At 44.1% G+C, this 17,938-nt stretch overlaps 1 protein-coding gene across 3 annotated transcripts; it reads left to right on the plus strand.

Moving 5' to 3' along the window:
• Positions 1-621: 621 nt before the first annotated feature.
• LOC129854603 (secretogranin-3-like) lies at positions 622-17,562 on the plus strand (the record flags this gene model as incomplete). Of its 3 annotated transcripts, XM_055921843.1 has the most annotated exon segments (9): positions 624-923; positions 1,016-1,398; positions 2,653-2,708; positions 2,938-2,980; positions 8,076-8,315; positions 14,249-14,391; positions 16,412-16,570; positions 16,767-17,067; positions 17,446-17,562. In XM_055921843.1, coding segments are annotated over 8 exon segments (1,153 nt in total), but the record flags the coding sequence as incomplete, so codon positions are not given.
• Between the last annotated feature and the right edge of the window lie 376 nt (positions 17,563-17,938).

A 17,938-nucleotide genomic window follows, 5' to 3' on the forward strand; every position in this document is an offset into this window, starting at 1 on the left:
AAATACTGCAGTATAAATTAGAATAGGAAGACCAGTGAGTTGACATTCTGTGTATGACTGTATTGTATGTATGGGTGTATGATTTGTGTTCAATGTGTATGTGAGTAGTGTCATGCAGTGACTACTACAGAGATTACTGCAGCTCAGGGGCTAGATCAGATTACAGGTGGGGGGGGGGGGGGGGGGGGGGTCAGGTGTAATCAATAGGAGAGCAGTGAAAGTGGAGAGACAGAGAAAGAGAGATATATTATGTATTTCACTTGCTATAGCAATGTAAACATACGTTTCCCATGCCAATAAAGCCCTTAAATTGAAATTGAAAGAGAAGAGACAGTGAAAGGGCAGAGCAGGGGAGAGAGAATGAGATAAGGGCCACTGCACTGAGGGATCAGACAGACAGACAGACAGACAGACAGACAGACAGACAGACAGACAGACAGACAGACAGAGACACACACACACACACACAGAACAATGCCCTGAGCATGTAGCAATGGTATTTTACTAAGTGTGTGTGTGCTGTTCCTCAATGGACAACTGATAACACGCTCCTCAGCATGTTCACTCTACTAAAAGCTTTAGTCCCATTAAGACAGCTCTGTCCAATCAGCAGACAGCATGCATATTCATCTGAAGCATAAAGCAGGAGATTAACTGGGGCTGAGGAACATGGAAAACATCTGAAACACAACACTGCTCTGGGCACAACCATGTTGACTTGTTGTGTATGTATGGATGTATCTAATTCCAATGGGGTAAAATGGGACAGCCCACAGTAGAGATCGACTATAAAAAGCTACGGCGTCCAGAACAGGACGCACAATCAGGGGCGGATACTCGTTTTGTTCTCCTCCTTCACGGTTTGGTCCGACCGAGAGAGAGAGATCGTGTTGTTTCGGGTAGCTACCATCGGCATACGGCAGGTGAGTTCACTACAGCTCACACGGAGTTTATAGACTACGAGCCTGACAGTTTATCTATCTCGTGTTAATTATACCGAGTGTCCTGGTTTCAGCACCGCAGGTCGTTAACAGCTCCAACAGCACCAGAGGAGAGCGGAGATTTGAAGAGCCCCTCCCCTCCCAAGGAACAGCCAGAGCGGGTAGAGTCCAAGCGCAGCCCTGTTGTCAGTTTCAGCACCACCAGCAGGGAAGAGCAGAGCTGTCCAAACATCCAGCAGTTTGTGACCGCTATCGTCGGTCGGATCATCCACACAACACAACACCCCCAAGACAGCTATAACCGGTAGTAATCCAGCGGAAAATAGCCTACAGCCACCGATTGAGTGGATATTTTATTTCAGAATGGCGTCCAAAGGAATGGGAGTTCTCCTTCTGCTCGGGATTTTTGCTGTGACTGTCTCCCAGATTTCTGCTTTCCCCACACCTGCCGAGGATGGTGAGTACATGGCCTGCTGGTAGCCTACATCTGTTGTGACTGGTTTCAGTGTGGATATTTTTTAATTCGCTAGGCCTATAGCCCACTTTTAAAGTACGTTTTAACTAGGCCAGGCTATATTTAAACCATTTTCACATTTAAAAAATATATTTAAACATTATATATAAAACAAGATAATTCAAGTAAAAATAGAGTAGGAAATAACAAATAAACAAAGAGTTTGTGACGTTGGTGGTTGCATGCGATGTAAGGCCGATTGCGTTCTATTTCCAACGCAGTTTATCTTTTGTTTGTTAAACCGATTATGACGCTGCTGTGTCCGGTCGGGTCGAGAGTTGGGACTCACTGTAGCCCTAGACTGTACCCTCTTTCACATCAATAAACCACATGAACCAAAATTAAACAAAGTACATGAAAACACTTGGCCCACATGACCAGCAGGCATATCTTAAAAATACCCTGATGATGTTGGACCCCTCAAATTCAAGTCAATGTCTTTCTCTGTCGTTCATAGGAGAAAGTTTCTTCCAACAATGATTTAAGATAGTTTTTTAAGGCTGTGATTTGAAGCAGTCAGGTTTGCTGGTCCTACATTTGTTTCTACCTAAATTACACGTTTTAGATGTCTCAGATGTGATAGTGAATGGTGGTGGTGATGATGATGATGATGAAGACGACAAGGATGATGATAACAATGATGATGATGATGATGATGATGATGATGATGATGATAACAATGATGATGATGATAACAATGATGATGATGATGATGATGATGATGATGGTGATGATGATGATGATGATGATGATGATGATGATGATGACGACGAGGATGATGATAACAATGATGATGATGATGATGATGATGATGATGATGATGACGACGAGGATGATGATAACAATGATGATGATGATGATGATGATGATGATGATGATGATGATAACAATGATGATGATGATGATGATGATGATGATGATGATGATGATGATGACGACGAGGATGATGATAACAATGATGATGATGATGATGATGATGATGATGATGGTGATGATGATGATGATGATGATGATGATGATGATGTTGATGATGATGATGATGATGATGATGATGATGATGATGACGACGACGACGAGGATGATGATAACAATGATGATGCGGATGATGATGTTGATGATGACGAAGACAATGCTGCTGATGATAATAATAAAGATGATTAGTAGTATTATTATTATGTGGTTTTATTTTCCCTGCAGATAAAGCTGTAGTTTACAACAGACGACTGACTGAGGAGAGACCAATCCAGGAGCAGGTAAACTATCTCTTTCTTTCTCTCTTTCTCCTTCTCTCTCTCTCTCTAAACTATCCTCCGTGCTATCTCCAGACTAATATCATGTCAAATAGACTTTGTGGAGGGGAGAGTTCTCAAACTTCAACAACGTCCTATCAAACCAGACTGGAGCAACAGTAAACAAGCAAAGCTATTATGGGGAAGATGATTAAAACAGAAATGTTTACACTGTTTACGTTATTTTCCACAGATTGCAGAGGCAGATGATGTGAAAGCAGCAGTGGAGTCTGCAGGTAAGTGGATTCTTCACAGGCAATCAATCAATATTGTTACTACATACATTTGAATATGTATGTGAATAGTGTGTAAGAATTCTTTGAGTTGTCTCTTGGATGTCTCCACCGTATATACCTGTTTCATCTTGTTTTTTCAATGCATTATGGTCCTGTGTTGTTCTTGTCTTTACCTGTTCTGTACTGTGTAGGGTGTCCACCCACACTACCAAGAGTTGGTGACAACGCACTTAGCTGATCAAATGTAACTTCCTTATGTAAAAAATACATTTCACCAAGACAAATATGATTATTCATGTTTGAATCGTTCGGTGGGGTCTTTCTCTAACACAGTGGTTCCCAAACTGTGGGGCGGGTAGTATTTAACATGTTGTGGTCGTCGTCTTGAAACTTATTTCCATCGGTCACAAAAGGCTGAATTAGCATGACACGAGCTGAATTCAATGTATAAGGCTGAATTAGCATGACACGAGCTGAATTCAATGTAAAAGGCTGAATTAGCATGACCCAAGCTGAATTCAATATAAAAGGCTGAATTAGCATGACACGAGCTGAATTCAATGTAAAAGGCTGAATTAGCATGACACGAGCTGAATTCAATGTAAAAGGCGGAATTTAATGTAAAAGGCTGAATTAGCATGACACGAGCTGAATTCAATGTAAAAGGCTGAATTAGCATGACACGAGCTGAATTCAATGTAAAAGGCTGAATTAGCATGACACGAGCTGAATTCAATGTAAAAGGCTTTGGGGGAAAAAGCTTGGTATACGCTCAGTGCTTCATTGACATTTCACAGAGATATGCTTGTTTTTGTGAGAAATCTTCAAAAAAGAACAATAATTTTGATTTAATATGAAAAGCGTATACTAAAGTATGAAAATACTATGTCATGTCGTTATCCATCTTAGCTCTATATTATTTCATGTCCTGTGGATTGGAGAAGAAAGATGACTAGTTCAACAGTAAAGTGAGATGTCAGGTCGCCTGTAGCCTTAATTCATGCACAGAATCCAGCCTAGCTGGCACGATGCCATTTTCCTGGCCTCTCTCTCTCTGGCCTCTATTGTTTCAGTCACCCTCATTTTAGTGTCCTCCAAGGGTAAAAACTCCAATAACCTTTGAACGGGTTATTATAGAGACATGAAGTTTGGACCATTGGTTTTCTTAGACAATTATCTACACAGTTAACATTTACACAATTGTGTTTTTGATTGGACACCCTTTACATGCATTGTGTGTTTTGTGTGGACCCCAGGAAGAGTAGCTGTTTCATGTTTTGTGTGGACCCCAGGAAGAGTAGCTGTTTCATGTTTTGTGTGGACCCCAGGAAGAGTAGCTGTTTCATGTTTTGTGTGGACCCCAGGAAGAGTAGCTGCTTCATGTTTTGTGTGGACCCCAGGAAGAGTAGCTGTTTCATGTTTTGTGTGGACCCCAGGAAGAGTAGCTGCTTCATGTTTTGTGTGGACCCCAGGAAGAGTAGCTGTTTCATGTTTTGTGTGGACCCCAGGAAGAGTAACTGTTTCATGTTTTGTGTGGACCCCAGGAAGAGTAGCTGTTTCATGTTTTGTGTGGACCCCAGGAAGAGTAGCTGTTTCATGTTTTGTGTGGACCCCAGGAAGAGTAGCTGTTTCATGTTTGTGTGGACCCCAGGAAGAGTAGCTGCTTCATGTTTTGTGTGGACCCCAGGAAGAGTAGCTGTTTCATGTTTTGTGTGGACCCCAGGAAGAGTAGCTGTTTCATGTTTTGTGTGGACCCCAGGAAGAGTAGCTGTTTCATGTTTTGTGTGGACCCCAGGAAGAGTAGCTGTTTCATGTTTTGTGTGGACCCCAGGAAGAGTAGCTGTTTCATGTTTTGTGTGGACCCCAGGAAGAGTAGCTGTTTCATGTTTTGTGTGGACCCCAGGAAGAGTAGCTGTTTCATGTTTTGTGTGGACCCCAGGAAGAGTAGCTGTTTCATGTTTTGTGTGGACCCCAGGAAGAGTAGCTGTTTCATGTTTTGTGTGGACCCCAGGAAGAGTAGCTGTTTCATGTTTTGTGTGGACCCCAGGAAGAGTAGCTGTTTCATGTTTGTGTGGACCCCAGGAAGAGTAGCTGTTTCATGTTTTGTGTGGACCCCAGGAAGAGTAGCTGTTTCATGTTTGTGTGGACCCCAGGAAGAGTAGCTGTTTCATGTTTGTGTGGACCCCAGGAAGAGTAGCTGTTTCATGTTTTGTGTGGACCCCAGGAAGAGTAGCTGTTTCATGTTTGTGTGGACCCCAGGAAGAGTAGCTGTTTCATGTTTTGTGTGGACCCCAGGAAGATTAGCTGTTTCATGTTTTGTGTGGACCCAAGGAAGAGTAGCTGTTTCATGTTTTGTGTGGACCCCAGGAAGAGTAGCTGTTTCATGTTTTGTGTGGACCCCAGGAAGAGTAGCTGTTTCATGTTTTGTGTGGACCCCAGGAAGAGTAGCTGTTTCATGTTTGTGTGGACCCCAGGAAGAGTAGCTGTTTCATGTTTTGTGTGGACCCCAGGAAGAGTAGCTGTTTTGTGTGGACCCCAGGAAGAGTAGCTGTTTCATGTTTTGTGTGGACCCCAGGAAGAGTAGCTGTTTCATGTTTTGTGTGGACCCCAGGAAGAGTAGCTGTTTTGTGTGGACCCCAGGAAGAGTAGCTGTTTTGTGTGGACCCCAGGAAGAGTAGCTGTTTCATGTTTTGTGTGGACCCCAGGAAGAGTAACTGTTTCATGTTTGTGTGGACCCCAGGAAGAGTAGCTGTTTCATGTTTTGTGTGGACCCCAGGAAGAGTAGCTGCTTCATGTTTTGTGTGGACCCCAGGAAGAGTAACTGTTTCATGTTTTGTGTGGACCCCAGGAAGAGTAGCTGCTTCATGTTTTGTGTGGACCCCAGGAAGAGTAGCTGTTTCATGTTTTGTGTGGACCCCAGGAAGAGTAGCTGTTTCATGTTTGTGTGGACCCCAGGAAGAGTAGCTGTTTCATGTTTTGTGTGGACCCCAGGAAGAGTAGCTGTTTCATGTTTTGTGTGGACCCCAGGAAGAGTAGCTGTTTCATGTTTGTGTGGACCCCAGGAAGAGTAGCTGTTTCATGTTTGTGTGGACCCCAGGAAGAGTAACTGTTTCATGTTTGTGTGGACCCCAGGAAGAGTAACTGTTTCATGTTTTGTGTGGACCCCAGGAAGAGTAGCTGTTTCATGTTTGTGTGGACCCCAGGAAGAGTAGCTGTTTTGTGTGGACCCCAGGAGGAGTAGCTGTTTTGTGTGGACCCCAGGAAGAGTAGCTGTTTCATGTTTTGTGTGGACCCCAGGAAGAGTAGCTGTTTCATGTTTTGTGTGGACCCCAGGAAGAGTAACTGTTTCATGTTTTGTGTGGACCCCAGGAAGAGTAGCTGTTTCATGTTTTGTGTGGACCCCAGGAAGAGTAGCTGTTTCATGTGCAACAGCTAATAGGGATCATAATAAAATCCACGGTTCCAAGACCACCCACTGCAGCCCATGGCTCTGGCCCCGTATTCATAAAGCACCTTAGAGTGGGAGTGCTGCTCTAGGATCAGGTCCTCTCTGTCCATTCATTATAATCTAAAAGGCTAAACTGATCCTAGACCAGCACTCCTATTCCCAGATGTTTTATGAATATGGACCCTGAATTTCACTAGTCCTTCTGGTCTCCCATCTAGGGATTGACCAGGCCCAACCCTGCTTAGCTGCAGTGGAAAACCAGCCAGGCCCAACCCTGTTTAGCTGCAGAGGAAAATCAGCCAGGCCCAACCCTGCTTAGCTGCAGTGGAAAACCAGCCAGACCCAACCCTGCTTAGCTACAGAGGAAAACCAGCCAGGCCCAACCCTGCTTAGCTGCAGTGGAAAACCAGCCAGGCCCAACCCTGCTTAGCTGCAGAGGAAAGCCAGCCAGGCCCAACCCTGTTTAGCTGCAGAGGAAAATCATCCAGGCCCAACCCTGCTTAGCTGCAGAGGAAAGCCAGCCAGGCCCAACCCTGCTTAGCTGCAGTGGAAAACCAACCAGGCCCAACCCTGCTTAGCTGCAGTGGAAAACCAACCAGGCCCAACCCTGTTTAGCTGCAGAGGAAAATCAGCCATGCCCAACCCTGCTTAGCTGCAGTGGAAAGCCAGCCAGGCCCAACCCTGCTTAGCTGCAGAGGAAAGCCAGCCAGGCCCAACCCTGCTTAGCTGCAGTGGAAAACCAGCCAGGCCCAACCCTGCTTAGCTGCAGAGGAAAGCCAGCCAGGCCCAACCCTGCTTAGCTGCAGAGGAAAGCCAGCCAGGCCCAACCCTGCTTAGCTGCAGTGGAAAGCCAGCCAGGCCCAACCCTGCTTAGCTGCAGAGGAAAGCCAGCCAGGCCCAACCCTGCTTAGCTGCAGTGGAAAACCAACCAGGCCCAACCCTGTTTAGCTGCAGTGGAAAACCAACCAGGCCCAACCCTGTTTAGCTGCAGTGGAAAACCAACCAGGCCCAACCCTGTTTAGCTGCAGAGGAAAATCAGCCAGGCCCAACCCTGCTTAGCTGCAGTGGAAGCCAGCCAGGCCCAACCCTGCTTAGCTGCAGTGGAAAGCCAGCCAGGCCCAACCCTGTTTAGCTGCAGAGGAAAACCAGCCAGGCCCAACCCTGTTTAGCTGCAGAGGAAAACCAGCCAGGCCCAACCCTGTTTAGCTGCAGTGGAAAGCCAGCCAGGCCCAACCCTGCTTAGCTGCAGTGGAAAACCAGCCAGGCCCAACCCTGCTTAGCTGCAGTGGAAAGCCAGCCAGGCCCAACCCTGCTTAGCTGCAGTGGAAAGCCAGCCAGGCCCAACCCTGCTTAGCTGCAGTGGAAAGCCAGCCAGGCCCAACCCTGTTTAGCTACAGAGGAAAGACAGCAGAGAAATACAAGGCGGTTTGGTGGCTGGCTTCTCTATTTAAAGATACACTATGGAAGTTTAGTTGATGAAAACACACACATCCTCAGTTTTAGGCTAACAATTTATGGGTGAAGGTAGGTGTGCCCTTTCTGGATATTATTTCTCTCCATAGAGTGGACTCATTTTTGGCTCAAGAGGAGCAACCCCAGAGGCAGAAGCTTCGTATAGTCTCTTAAATATTTCCCTCTCCCCCTCAGACACCAAACCTGCTGTGGAGCCTAAAGAGGTGAAGGAGGCGGAACCAGAGCAAGAGAACGATGACTTCACCCTGCTCAAGTCCCTGGCCGAAGGTCAAAGGTCAAAAGAGACCAATGAGACGCCGGTCAGAGAGAGCCTGGAGGAGGTGCCTTACTTCCCAGACGAATCAGATTCCACCAAGAACCGCCGGCTAGCCGAAGACTATGACTCAACAAAGATGGAAAACGGCAAGTACCAAGGTATCTAGTTTAGTCTGTTTATACTACAGCAAGTACCAAGGTATCTAAACTCTTTAAAAAAAGAAATGTTCTCTCACTGTCAACTGCATTTATTTTCAGCAAACTTAACATGTGTAAATATTTGTATGAACATAACAAGATTCAACAACTTAGACATAAACTGAACAAGTTCCACAGACATGTGACTAACAGAAATGGAATAATGTGTCCCTGAACAAAGGGGGGTTCAAAATCAAACGTAACAGTCAGTATCTGGTGTGGCCACCAGCTGCATTAAGTACTTCAGTGCATCTCCTCCTCATGGACTGCACCAGATTTGCCAGTTCTTGCTGTGAGATTTTACCCCACTCTTCCACCAAGGCACCTGAAAGTTCCCGGACATTTCTGGGGGGAATGGCCCTAGCCCTCAAGCTCCGATCCAACAGGTCCCAGATGGGATTGAGATCCGGGCTCTTCACTGGCCATGGCAGAACACTGACATTCCTGTCTTGCAGGAAATCACGCACAGAACGAGCAGTATGACTGGTGGCATTGTCATGCTGGAGGGTCATGTCTTGATGAGCCTGCAGGAAGGGTACCACATGAGGGAGGAGGATGTCTTCCCTGTAACGCACAGCGTTGAGATTGCCTGCAATGACAACATGCTCAGTCCGATGATGCTGTGACACACCGCCCCAGACCATAACGGACCCTCCACCTCCAAATCGATCCCGCTCCAGAGTACAGGCCTCGGTGTAATGCTCATTCCTTCGACGATAAACGCGAATCCGACCATCACCCCTGGTGAGACAAAACCGTCAGTGACGAGCATTTTTTGCCAGTTCTGTCTGGTCCAGCGACGGTGGGTGTGTGCCCATAGGCAACGTTGTTGCTGGTGATGTCTGGTGGGGACCTGCCTTACAACAGGCCTATAAGCCCTCAGTCCAGCCTCTCTCAGCCTGTTGCAGTCTGGGCACTGATGGAGGGATTGTGCATTCCAGGTTTAACACGAGCAGTTGTTGTTGCTATCCTGTACCTATCCCGCAGGTGTGATGTTCGGATGTACCGATGCTGTGTAGGTGTTGTTACACGTGGTCTGCCACTGCGAGGACAATCAGCTGTCCGTCCTGTCTCCCTGTAGCGCTATCTTGGGCGTCTCACAGTACGGACATTGCAATTTATTGCCCTGGCCACATCTACAGTCCTCATGCCTCCTTGCAGCATGCCTAAGGCACGTTCACGCGATGAACAGGAACCCTGGGCATCTTTCTTTTGATGTTTTTCAGAGTCAGTAGAAAGGCCTCTTTGGTGTCCTAAGTTTTCATAACTGTGACCTTAATTGCCTACCGTCTGTAAGCTGTTAGTGTCTTAACGACCGTTCCACAGGTGCATGTTCATTAATTGTTTAAGGTTCAATGAACAAGCATGGGAAACAGTGTTTAAACCCTTTACAAGGAAGATCTGTGAAGTTATTTGGATTTTTAGGAATTATCTTTGAAAGAAGGGTCCTGAAAAAGGGACGTTTCTTTTTTTGCTGAGTTTAGTTTAGTCTGGTTATACTACAGAAAGTACCAAGGTATCTAGTTTAGTCTGGTTATACTACAGCAAGTACCAAGGTATCTAGTTTAGTCTGATTATACTACTGCAAATACCAAGGTATCTAGTTTAGTCTGGTTATATTACAGAAAGTACCAAGGTATCTAGTTTAGTCTGATTATACTACAGCAAATACCAAGGTATCTAGTTTAGTCTGGTTATACTACAGCAAGTACCAAGGTATCTAGTTTAGTCTGTTTATACTACAGCAAGTACCAAGGTATCTAGTTTAGTCTGGTTATACTAGAGCAAGTACCAAGGTATCTAGTTTAGTCTGATTATACTACTGCAAATACCAAGGTATCTAGTTTAGTCTGGTTATACTACAGAAAGTACCAAGGTATCTAGTTTAGTCTGGTTATACTACAGAAAGTACCAAGGTATCTAGTTTAGTCTGGTTATACTACAGCAAGTACCAAGGTATCTAGTTTAGTCTGATTATACTACTGCAAATACCAAGGTATCTAGTTTAGTCTGGTTATACTACAGAAAGTACCAAGGTATCTAGTTTAGTCTGTTGATACTACAGCAAGTAGCAAGATATCTAGTTTAGTCTGGTTATACTACAGCAAGTACCAAGGTATCTAGTTTAGTCTGGTTATACTACAGCAAGTAGCAAGATATCTAGTTTAGTCTGGTTATACTACAGCAAGTACCAAGGTATCTAGTTTAGTCTGGTTATACTACAGCAAGTACCAAGGTACCTAGTTTAGTCTGATTATACTACTGCAAATACCAAGGTATCTAGTTTAGTCTGGTTATACTACAGAAAGTACCAAGGTATCTAGTTTAGTCTGGTTATACTACAGCAAGTACCAAGGTATCTAGTTTAGTCTGATTATACTACTGCAAATACCAAGGTATCTAGTTTAGTCTGGTTATACTACAGCAAGTACCAAGGTATCTAGTTTCGTCTGCTTATACTACAGCAATTACCAAGGTATCTAGTTTAGTCTGGTTATACTACAGCAAGTACCAAGGTATCTAGTTTAGTCTGGTTATACTACAGCAAGTACCAAGGTATCTAGTTTAGTCTGGTTATTTGTTATGAATGTACTACAGCAAGTAAGACTATCATTAGCTCTGCAAGGTTATGCTTTTAAGTGGACTATTAGACCATATTGGGGACCTATTAGGGGTATTTGACTCTGTCTTCTGTCCCTAACCAGACAGAATGTTACAATAATGGCCTCTTGGACAGACTAACCAGACAGAATGTTACAATAATGGCCTCTTGGACAGACTAACCAGACAGAATGTTACAATAATGGCCTCTTGGACAGACTAACCAGACAGAATGTTACAATAATGGCCTCCTGGACAGACTAACCAGACAGAATGTTACAATAATGGCCTCTTGGACAGACTAACCAGACAGAATGTTACAATAATGGCCTCTTGGACAGACTAACCAGACAGAATGTTACAATAATGGCCTCATGGAAAGACTAACCAGACAGAATGTTACAATAATGGCCTCTTGAACAGACTAACCAGACAGAATGTTACAATAATGGCCTCATGGAAAGACTAACCAGACAGAATGTTACAATAATGGCCTCTTGAACAGACTAACCAGACAGAATGTTACAATAATGGCCTCTTGGACAGACTAACCAGACAGAATGTTACAATAATGGCCTCTTGGACAGACTAACCAGACAGAATGTTACAATAATGGCCTCTTGGACAGACTAACCAGACAGAATGTTACAATAATGGCCTCCTGGACAGACTAACCAGGCAGAATGTTACAATAATGGCCTCTTGAACAGACTCTTGGACAGACTGTCTCTACTGTATATAGCTATGGTTGACCTATAGACCAAATCAGAATGTTTATAAACAAAGCTGTTCTGGTAATTCCAGGTAGACAAAGAGTCCCTGTCTTTGTTCCTGTCCTGTCTGGGCCTTTTGGCTCTGAGCCTGTGTGTCTGATAGGGGTCTTCCCTGTGTCTGATCCCTCTATAGGGAGGTCAGGTCTGAGGCCCTGCGCTGCTGTGAGAGAGAGAGAGAGCGAGAGGAGAGCGAGAGAGAGAGAGAGAGAGAGAGAGAGAGAGAGAGAGAGAGAGAGAGAGAGAGAGAGAGAGAGGGAGAGAGAGAGAGAGAGAGAGAGAGAGAGAGAGAGAGAGAGAGAGAGGATTATCTCTCCTCAGGCGGTCGGCTGAGACAGTGGAAGTGCTAAGGCTAAGCTACAAGCCTTAAATCCTCTTCCTCCATCGCTACAGGATACTATAGACACTTAGTACATCACAAATGGCACCCTATCCTCTATATAGTGGACTACTAGTTCACCACTAGGGCACTATAAAGGGAATAGGGTGCTATTTGGAACACAGGCCCTGTCTCTCACAGACCCAGTCTCTCACAGACCCAGTATTTCATCTCAACCTAGTTCCGGGGAAACAGGTAACTGCTGTATTAGACTTGGGATCAAATGTCAGGTACCATAAAGAAGAGAAGGGTCTTGTTCAAATACATCTTGAATCCTTCCTTCTTCCCTTCCTTGACCTAATCACTGATCTAACATGGCTGGACAGGTGAAAGCAAAGGCCCCAGTACATGGTTTCTATAAGGAAGGATTCATGTGAAGTATTCAATCAGGAGGCTCCTCTTGATCCTCTCAGAGGAACTGATGGGCTGTGTCCCAAATGGCAACCTATTTACTATGTAGCGCACTACTTTTGACCAGACCCCTATGAGTCAAGAGTAGTGCACTATAAAGTGAATAGAGACATTATGGTCTGACGCTAAGTCTCTCTCCTCTCAGGATCTGGGTCAAGGTTATATTCTTAGTGTATGAAAAACATCCCCATATGGTCGGAGGGAGTTATTCAGGAGAATAATTGATTGCTTTGTGTGACACGACACATTCAATCTAACATCACTTATATATCTTTCATTCTTTCAATATTTATGTGTGTCTGTGTGCGTGCTTGTATGTGTGTTTGCATGACTGCCGATGTACTGTACTTTACTTTACTGTACTCAACTCTACTGTACTGTACTCTACTGCACTGTACTGTACTTTACTGTACTCAACTCTACTGTACTGTACTGTACTTTACTGTACTCAACTCTACTGTACTCTACTGTACTCTACTGCACTGTACTGTACTTTACTGTACTCAACTCTACTGTACTCTACTGTACTCTACTGCACTGTACTGTACTATACTGTACTCTACTGCACTGTACTGTACTCTATTGTACTGTACTCTACTGCACTGTACTGTACTGAACTGTACTCAACTCTACTGTACTCTACTGTACTCTACTGCACTGTACTGTACTTTACTGTACTCAACTCTACTGTACTCTACTCTACTCTACTGCACTGTACTGTACTATACTGTACTCTACTGCACTGTACTGTACTATACTGTACTCGACTGCACTGTACTGTACTTTACTGTACTCTACTCTACTGCACTGTACTGTACTATACTGTACTCTACTGCACTGTACTGTACTATACTGTACTCTACTGCACTGTACTGTACTATACTGTACTCTACTGCACTGTACTGTACTATACTGTACTCTACTGCACTGTACTGTACTATACTGTACTCTACTGCACTGTATTATTCTGTACTCTATGCTACTGTACTGTACTGTACTCTACTGTACTGTACTGAACTGTACTCAACTCTACTGTACTGTACTCTACTGCACTGTACTGTACTTTACTGTACTCAACTCTACTGTATTGTACTGTAACTGATGCAAGCAGTAGAATCAGATTTAAAAGCAGATAAAAATACACCTTGTGGAACGGCGGGGACTGTCAAGTAACACAGACATGGGCACAGACACATGCATACACACACATGATAACATATGCACTATACACACACGTACACTTGGATTTTGTGTTATGGATATGTGGTAGTGGAGTATAGGCCTGAGGCCACACACTTAGTGTGTTTTGAATTCTGTAATGAATGTATTATAATGTTTTTTAAATTGTATAACTGCCTTAATTCTGCCGGACCCCAGGAAGAGTATCTGCTTGGCAGCAGCTAATAGGGATCAATAATATATACAAATACAAATACTGCACTGCATACAGCCTTAAGTCTCAGCGTTTTAGTTTGTTACATAAGAGTCATACTGGCACAGGGATAAACCTAGTGAGCTGACAAATATTTAAGAGAGGGGGAGAGGAGAGGAGAGGAGAGGAGAGGAGAGGAGAGGAGAGGAGAGGAGAGGAGAGGAGAGGAGAGGAGAGGAGAGGAGAGGAGAGGAGGCTGCAGCTCATTCATAACTGACAGATCTGTGCTGCACCCAGTGGGACACACACACACAACCACACAAGTGTAGTTACATTGTCGTGTCCTTGGTTGTGATTGCAGATGACCCAGAGAGCTTCAGGCAGGTGGATGGTACCCCTCTAACGGCTGAAGACATCGTCCAGAAGATCGCTACTAAGATATACGAGGAGGACGACAGAGGGGTATTTGACAGGATCGTCTCCAAGCTGCTCAGACTGGGCCTGGTAGGTCCAGCTGTCTGGTAAAAACACAACACAGAAATGGCTCCCAAAATCTTGTGTGACAGTCAATGTTTCTGGTCTTCCCTCAAATGGACATCAGATTAGGGCTAAAATACTTTTTAATTCAATCAATTCAAGAAAGAAACTGAAATTCCAATGTAAAACAAAAAGGTTATAGGGAAGCATTGAGAAAAAATGGAATTGGAATTACCTGGGCCTGGGCATTACTAACACAGCCCGTTGTTTCCCACAAGGCCACCAATATTAGTCAAATAATAATAATTATGCCAAAAGAAAACGCAATTTAGATGGATGAGCCCAATAAGCCTGAACTTCCCTATGACCAGCATGTTTCTGGTGTTTGTGTGTAGTTGTGTGAGTCAGAGACCGTGATTAACAGTTCACAGTTCACAGTGGCGTTGATTCATGGAATTCCCCTCTTATAGTGAGTGATGCACTTACCTAAGAGCTTTCTCTCTCTCTCTCTCTCTCTCTCTCTCTCTCTCTCTCTGTCTCTCTCTCTCTCTTTCCTTCTCTGTCTCTCTCTCTTACCCTTTCTCACTCTCTCCCTTTCTCTCTCTCTCTCTCTCTCTCTCTCCCTCTTTCTCTCAATTCAATTCAATTCAATTCAAGGGGCTTTATTGGCATGGGAAACATGTGTTAACATTGCCAAAGCAAGTGAGGTAGACAATACACAAAAGTGAAACAAACAAAACGAATTAACAGTAAACATTACACATACAGAAGTTTCAAAACAATAAAGACAATACAAGTGTCATATTAAATATATACAGTGTTGTAACAATGTACAAATGGTTAAAGCACACAAGTTAAAATAAGTAAGCATAAATATGGGTTGTATTTACAATGGTGTTTGTTCTTCACTGGTTGCCCTTTTCTTGTGGCAACAGGTCACAAATCTTGCTGCTGTGATGGCACACTGTGGAATCTGTGTGATCTGAGGGAAATATGTGTCTCTAATATGGTCATACATTGGGCAGGAGGTTAGGAAGTGCAGCTCGGTTTCCACCTCATTTTGTGGGCAGTGTGCACATAGCCTGTCTTCTCTTGAGAGCCATGTCTGCCTACGGCGGCCTTTCTCAATAGCAAGGCTATGCTCACTGAGTCTGTACATAGTCAAAGCTTTCCTTAAGTTTGGGTCAGTCACAGTGGTCAGGTATTCTGCCACTGTGTACTCTCTGTTTAGGGCCAAATAGCATTCTAGTTTGCTCTGTTTTTTTGTTAATTCTTTCCAATGTGTCAAGTAATTATCTTTTTGTTTTCTCATGATTTGGTTGGGTCTAATTGTGCTGTTGTCCTGGGGCTCTGTGGGGTGTGTTTGTGTTTGTGAACAGAGCCCTAGGACCAGCTTGCTTAGGGGACTCTTCTCCAGGTTCATCTCTCTGTAGGTGATGGCTTTGTTATGGAAGGTTTGGGAATCGCTTCCTTTTAGGTGGTTGTAGAATTTAACGGCTCTTTTCTGGATTTTGATAATTAGTGGGTATCGGCCTAATTCTGCTCTGCATGCATTATTTGGAGTTCTACGTTGTACACGGAGGATATTTTTGCAGAATTCTGCATGCAGAGTCTCAATTTGGTGTTTGCCCCATTTTGTGAAATCTTGGTTGGTGAGCGGACCCCAGACCTCACAACCATAAAGGGCAATGGGCTCTATGACTGATTCAAGTATTTTTAGCCAGATCCTAATTGGTATGTCTTTAATTGGTATGTCTGTCTCTATGTCTCTCTCTCTTTCTCTCTTTCTCTATTTCTCTCTCCCACTCTCTCCCACTCTCTCTCTCTCTCTCTCTCTCTCTCTCTCTCTCTCTCTCTCTCTCTCTCCTCTCTCTCTCTCCTCTCTCTCTCTCTCTCTCTCTCTCTCTCTCTCTCTCTCTCTCTCTCTCTCTCTCTCTCTCTCTCTCTCTCTCTCTCTCTCCTCTCTCTCTCTCACTCTCTCTCTCTCTCTCTCTCTCTCTCTCTCTCTCTATCCCTCTCTTCCTCTCACCCTCCGTCCCTCCACTAGATAACAGACAGCCAGGCAGACAGTCTGGAGTACGAGGTAGCCGAGGCTCTTCAGGACCTCATCACTAAGAATGCAAAGAACAATGAGATCGAGGACCTGGGAGGGGACTATCCCGTGACCCGGGGTGACCAGGATGACCAGAATCCCGACGCTAGCATGGTACAATCTGGGATAAGGCTAAATTCAATTACATTTAACATTTTAGATTTTTTTGATTCTTAGCATGAAAATTTCTGCATGCTTCCCATCAGACACTGCTGTGATGATGATGATGATGATGGTGATGATGACAATGGTGATGATGATGATGATGGTGATGATGATGCTGTCTCACTCTCTTCCTCTCTCCTCCCAGGATGTTACTGGTTCCCCCAACCATCGGTACGATGAAGAAGATGATGATGAAGATCAGGCGGCCATTGATGACGACATGGACAGAGGAGACAGGGATGACACAGTGGATAACAACTGGGATAGAGAGAGTGAAAGAGAAGGGGAGGAGGAGGAGAGGAGAGAGAGAGAGAGAGATGAGGGAGAAGGGGAGGAGAGGAGCGAGGGAGAGAGAGATGAGGGAAACGAGTTGAGCCCAGAGGATGGTCTTCAGGACCTTCAGTACTTCCCCAACTTCTACCGTCTGCTAAAGAGTCTAGACTCAGGTAGGAATACACACACACACACACACACACACACACACACACACACACACACACACACACACACACACACACACACACACACACACACACACACACACACACACACACACACACACACACACACACACACACACACACACACACACACACACATATCCAAGCATGCAAGCTCTCTCTCTCTCACACACACACACACACATACACACACCACATGCACACACAAACAAATAAACACCTGTGTGTGTGTGTGTGTGTGTGTGTGTGTGTGTGTGTGTGTGTGTGTGTGTGTGTGTGTGTGTGTGTGTGTGTGTGTGTGTGTGTGTGTGTGTGTGTGTGTGTGTGTGTGTGTGTGTGTGTGTGTGTGTGTGATGATTCCAGAGCAAGACGCCCAGGAGAGAGAGACTCTGATCACTATCATGAAGACTCTGATTGACTTTGTCAAGATGATGGTGAAATATGGAACCATCACACCTGAAGAGGGAGTCTCCTATCTTGGTAAGACACAGTTTATTATCTATATAATAACATGTATATACCAGCTTGGTAAGACACAGTAATATTATCTATATAATAACATGTATATACTACCTTGGTAAGACAGTTTATTATCTATATAATAACATGTATATACTATCTTGGTAAGACACAGTTTATTATCTATATAATAACATGTATATACTATCTTGGTAAGACACAGTTTATTATCTATATAATAACATGTATATACTATCTTGGTAAGACACAGTTTATTATCTATATAATAACATGTATATAATATCTTGGTAAGACACAGTTTATTATCTATATAATAACACGTATATACTACCTTGGTAAGACACAGTTTATTATCTATATAATAACATGTATATAA

Source organism: Salvelinus fontinalis, chromosome 4 (assembly GCF_029448725.1).
Source record: "Salvelinus fontinalis isolate EN_2023a chromosome 4, ASM2944872v1, whole genome shotgun sequence".
NCBI classification, from domain to species: domain Eukaryota; kingdom Metazoa; phylum Chordata; class Actinopteri; order Salmoniformes; family Salmonidae; genus Salvelinus; species Salvelinus fontinalis.